Source organism: Triticum urartu, chromosome 7 (assembly GCF_003073215.2).
Source record: "Triticum urartu cultivar G1812 chromosome 7, Tu2.1, whole genome shotgun sequence".
In the NCBI taxonomy this organism is placed as follows: Eukaryota; Viridiplantae; Streptophyta; class Magnoliopsida; order Poales; family Poaceae; genus Triticum; species Triticum urartu.
In genome coordinates, this window is record NC_053028.1 from 607,179,267 (window position 1) to 607,184,694 (window position 5,428).

Below are 5,428 nucleotides of genomic sequence, written 5' to 3' on the forward strand. Positions count from 1 at the left end.
TATCTTCTTGCTTTCTTTTCTTTTATTTGTTTTATTTTTCTTCTTCTTATTTTCCCTTATCCATTTGAAAAATATAATAACATTTATTGGAAAAATACATCGAAATATCGATATATGTGCGTGTGTGTGAACATTTTTAAACATGAGTACAAATCTTTTAATTGAAAAGTGAAATCCAACACCTATGGGTATATCTATCTATGCAACACTCCAGAGTGCTAATTAATCTGGAGATACAGGCAGCCACACGGTGCTGGCTATCAAGTACATTATTGGCTCTCAATGCTCAGCTACTCCTGCCCTGGCTGCCATCATGAGATGTGTGTACATTTGTTTGAAGAAGGTGAGACGAATAAAGGATGTAAAATACATAAATGAGAGGAGGTGCATGTGTCTTAGGGCCTCTCTAACCTATATCTTATAATGCTTTAGAGGAGCAAAATTTTATGTTTTCTCCTTTAAACCGCACATAACCGATCCCTCGAAAGCTTCAGAGGAGATAATAAATTACTCCACCCGCCTCTTTATCCCTAAACTAGTAAGCATGCACGTGCAACGCACGTCTCCGCCAATACACATAAAATTCATGTGAGTATAAAGTTTAAATTTGAATTCTATAAATTCTGGAAAATAGAACAAGGCATAAAAAAGAAAAGAAAATTGATGTACAACAATATGCATTTTTAACATCAACTCGTAAATAATGTAAATGATTCATGAACATAATATCAGATGAACATAAATATAGTGAGTAATCATGCATGCAGGGCATGTCTCAAATGATTTATACAATAAATCAAACATAAGGGACCTTACAAATTTTATGGTAAAAGAACCAATAGCAGAAACTGATGTGTTGCAATGCAACCTAAGGAAAATTAGATACATCTTTTGTCTAATACGCGTAAGAAATTTTCTCACAAACCGGGATGTCTTCTTAAGATTGGCGCCCTTAAACTTTGGTAAGTATATCAAATACTGGCATAAATGGAGGAAGCTGCTAGTATTTCACATCATAGTGGCTACTATTAAACACATGCTATTGGATCATGCACGCACACTGGCAGAGCGCCTTGTTTTCATGTTCAACTTTGACTGTACCGTTGATGGTCTGGTTCAGCACAAGCAGTGGCACAACTTTAGAAGTCAAATTTCAATAATCTTTATTCAAGAGGTTAACGGAATTAAAAATATCATGAGTAACAAACATTCATCCTGGTGCTATTGTTATAAATAAATGTGCATTTATAGAAAATACCTGAATGAGAGGTATCTTTTTTCACTAATTTCTTGTTAGGACAGAAACTAGAAGTACCTTTGCTGAATCCCTCAAGTAGTAGAAGGGGTCACTGCTTGATTGTGAACATGAACTCCTGACCGGTTTTCAATGAGGCAAATCTTGAATCCTAATTTCTGGGCCTGAAGATGTTAAATCTAGCTTATATCAGAGCAAATAAGTTGGAATATGATGAAAGAAGGGTGGCATAAAAAGGTTTAATTACAATATTTATTGATAGAGCAAAATCATGTGCTTGCATGGGCATGCCAGACATATAATTGACTCCTCCATAAGAGTCTACAAGCATGGTCTCAACTCTTTCACCAACTCAATAACTTTCTGGTGTGATGCATGGTCTCCATGTGACATATTAGCCGAGCCACATTGATGCCATCCTCAGCAACATCCTAGATAATCTCCCTCGTGTTAGTTGAGGGACCAACTATGCACATAATCCTCATTTTGTGCCTAACATTTGGTTTAGACCACCACATACACATTGGCTGTTGTACTATTATTTGATGAATAGCCATAAGATGCTGGTAGTTCTCGTTTTCCCGTCAAGAAGTGTTCTTACAATTAATTTCAATGCATCAATTCATAAGGTTCCGTACCCACATAACAATGCACTATATTCAACTTAGTTAGCGTACAACAATTAGTAGAGATACATGACGTGATCATGTTGCACTTTACAGTACTAAGAAGACAACATGAATTAATACCAAATGCATTTGATTAAACTACAGCTCACTCGAAAAACAGTTGCTATGTGCTCTCACCATAGAGCACAGATCATAACTTATAATTCAGAGATACGTGTGTGCTCTTAGTGGGCACCTCGCTGCTATCTTCTCAAAAGAGAAATTACCTTGAGATTCTGGAAGCCGTCGCCGGTCCAGATGGAGATCTTGCTCGGCGTGTAGCTCTCATCCAGCTTGAAATCCATGTAGAGAGTAACAAGCTCGCCCCAACAACAAATTCAGAACAGAAAAAGGATCCCACACATAGAAGATTAGATATGTGTTTCGAATGGATACCCTCATACAGGTGGCAGGAGGAAATCAAGATCGACTTTAAGTCTAAAAGCATGCCCAGATACAACCGAACTAATCAATGTGCGTTATATAATAACAGGTAAAAGCGCGCTGTGACTCGCTCTCTCGCCTCGCTTGCTCTCCGTCACTACTTGACGCAACAAACACACCATATACGATGATTCGATCGAGTCTGCTTGGAAATCGATCTAGTCACATGGTATTCAAGTATTAGCATACTATTTTGATACGTCTTGCATGTAGAAACTGCTCTGTTTTTATTGAAGACTTGATGCACAATAGTTTGCACATGATTAGGCTCCTAATTAACTACTCTGGTAACTCTTTGGTTTATTGAAGACTCGATGAAAGGAATCACGCACCATCCAAACAAAATTGAGCGGAAGGCAATGGAAGATCGTTGACTTGTCGTGGTTACCTGAAACTCGATGGTGACCAGGTGTGGCTGCACACCGTCTGACCTGAGAAATATAAAATCCGCCAATGATGAGGGTGCCCCTGCAGTTTGGAATATCAGCGATGATCACAGAAGAAAAGCTATACCGTGGTGTTGGGGTGGAATGAGATAATGACAGGGTCAGCTGATCCAACATTTATCTGTTTCGAGAAGAAAAGGATAAACCATTTTCAATATACCACTGAAGTTTATGTGCATTACATTCAGTCACTCAATATGATTATATGACTCGAGCAAAATGTCCAATCGTGCATGCCCCAAATACCAAAACAGTCTTCATGTTGCATCTTAGGAATGAGTTTAAATAACAAGACCACAAGTAAAATCTCACTCAGGCGTCAGGAATCAGAATTGTATTGTCCGTGGAGAATTATCATACAATACAACTGCATTAATAAAACATTTGATTGGTGGAGGTACAGGCTTCCGGTATCAAAGTACCGAAAAATGTGTCAGTTTCATGCTTTATGAAACATCACTTATCAGCTAGTGAAATGCCCTCGAGATGAAGAGCAAAATAGGAGAAATAATAGTTTTCACTAAGATATGGAAAACAAATCATGGGACTCAAGATGAAGATTAACTTCAGTACCATAAATGCAAAGATTTGCAATGCCGTAAAAACTAACGCAGCTTACCGCCATATCCCAGAAGGATTTGCCGTAGATAGTACAAGTGTAGTGACTGAAAGTGTATGCCTGGGACTTACATTTGTCAGAACCATTTTTTACAGCCAGTAGCCAGATATATATTATCAGAAAAAACAAATTATTATTTTACTTGCTAATACCTGCAAGCAAGTTGAATGCATGGACTGACCAGAAAGAACAGCTCTAACTTCCTTGCTTGATGTGAATAGGAAGTCACAACAGATTGGACAGTTTGTCTCTAGCCCCTTCTTCAAACATCTGTGAATCAGAAAGAAAAAGGAAATCTGAATCAGCCAAGAACAGCAAGGAACCACGACTGCAAAAAAGATTCCTATGCAGAGACGGTATTCCTAGAACTTGACATGGCCAGCATATTATTCACCGTGGCTCCATGGGCGTGGCACATGGGCAGAGGTATGCGCTTACATCGGCCGGAGTGGAAGAGGCGTCTGGCCACCGGAGGCGCAGGAGGAGACATGGAGGGAGCGCATGGCAGAGAGTCAGACTGCGCCGGTAGCCGCTACGCCTCCATCGGGTTGCCGGCCGTGATCCGCACTGCCCGAGGTGGAGCGGCCGTGGACGCTGCGGATCCGCCGCCATGAACGGATCTGTCGCCCGAGAGAAAGAAGGATGGGGGGAACCTGAGGTGGAGCAGCCGCGGATCTGTCGGCATGATTGTTGCGCCCAGCGAAAGAAGGATCGAGGAGGAATTTTTTTTTTTGTTTGACGGGTGGGGAGGTCCCGATGCGGATGGAATTGATCCACATGTTTCGGGCGGGGACGCGGAGCGCTAGGGCGGTTCGCAGACCACGCGTCTGCCAGGCAGAACATTTAATGCCAGACGTTGATCTGATTGATACATCATTGATGCAATATGGACAGTAGGATATGTTTAAGTCGACTTAATCCGAGGGTTCTGATTATCCTGTATACAGTTTGTTGTATGGCGTTAGAAAAGATTATGTTTGCTCTTTTAATAGTAGTATAGATATAGATGACATTTTTATATTCAATTTTTAAATGCTAATTTTTGTAGAATTTGTAACATTACCAGCAAATTATATTTTGTACCATTGTTAGCATAATTTATCAAAGAAAGGCACCTGATGAATCTAAATTGATTGGGGACATAAAATTCTAATTAGAAATCACCTTTGTAGGCTAGCCCCGTGCGAATGCACGGGTTGACGACTAGTACTAATAATTTCACCGAACATTTATGTCTGTGTCAGTGTAGTAGTTCGAGTTGAAAAATGATTAGCCCTATTAGAATACAAGTCGAATGTACATGGATCATCAAATAAATATCTCTACCTATTATGCAAAGGATTTTCTTCCTCCGTTCCATCATCTCTCGGCCATCACGAGTCACGCCACTCCCGCACGGATGCACACCCACCTCCCTTCTTCCGTTCATTCCGATCGACATCGACATTGACTGTCCTCTTCTTGACCCACACCCATTGAGGGGTCTCATTGAGCGGGGCCCATACGCAGCTCTGGTTCGCATTATTTGGTTGCCGATTTTCTAGTGGGTGTTCTAGTGGATAGCGGTCAGAGTTGAGAAGGACGCGGCCTCCTGGAGTCCTGGTCGTCAGACCTAGTCAGGCCGGTGCTAGAAGGCAAGGGCGAGCTTTCGTGATCTTGGATCCGTGGAGTTAGGGCCGGTGTCCGCAGAGTCGACAGAGTCAAGAGCTGGTGTCCGAGATCAATACTTGGTGATATCTTTACCTAATAATAAAATGGTGAGATCTTCGAGTTTCCTGAGTATCAAGGAGCAATTTCGGGAAACAATAAAGAAGGAAATAATAAGTTGTCCCGATAAGAAAGGATAAGGGAGGGAAATAAGGATGGAGAGAGGGGATTTCAAGTCAAGTCTATGACAGAGAAGAAAAAAGAAAGAGTGGATAGGTAAATAAGGAAGCAAATGGAATTGAATCCAAAGAATGAAGGAAAGAAGGATTTCGGTCTTGAAGAAGGAAAT

General features: G+C 40.8%; 1 protein-coding gene across 1 annotated transcript; it reads right to left on the reverse strand.

Moving 5' to 3' along the window:
• Positions 1-706: 706 nt before the first annotated feature.
• LOC125518705 lies at positions 707-4,235 on the reverse strand. The gene is made up of 7 exons (XM_048683533.1): positions 3,827-4,235; positions 3,585-3,702; positions 3,433-3,492; positions 2,881-2,934; positions 2,151-2,798; positions 1,316-1,419; positions 707-1,111 (listed from the first exon to the last, which is right to left on the reverse strand). The coding sequence occupies exons 1-5, from the start codon at positions 4,042-4,044 to the stop codon at positions 2,643-2,645; spliced, it is 606 nt and encodes a 201-aa protein (XP_048539490.1). The 5' UTR covers positions 4,045-4,235; the 3' UTR covers positions 707-1,111; positions 1,316-1,419; positions 2,151-2,642.
• Positions 4,236-5,428: the final 1,193 nt, after the last annotated feature.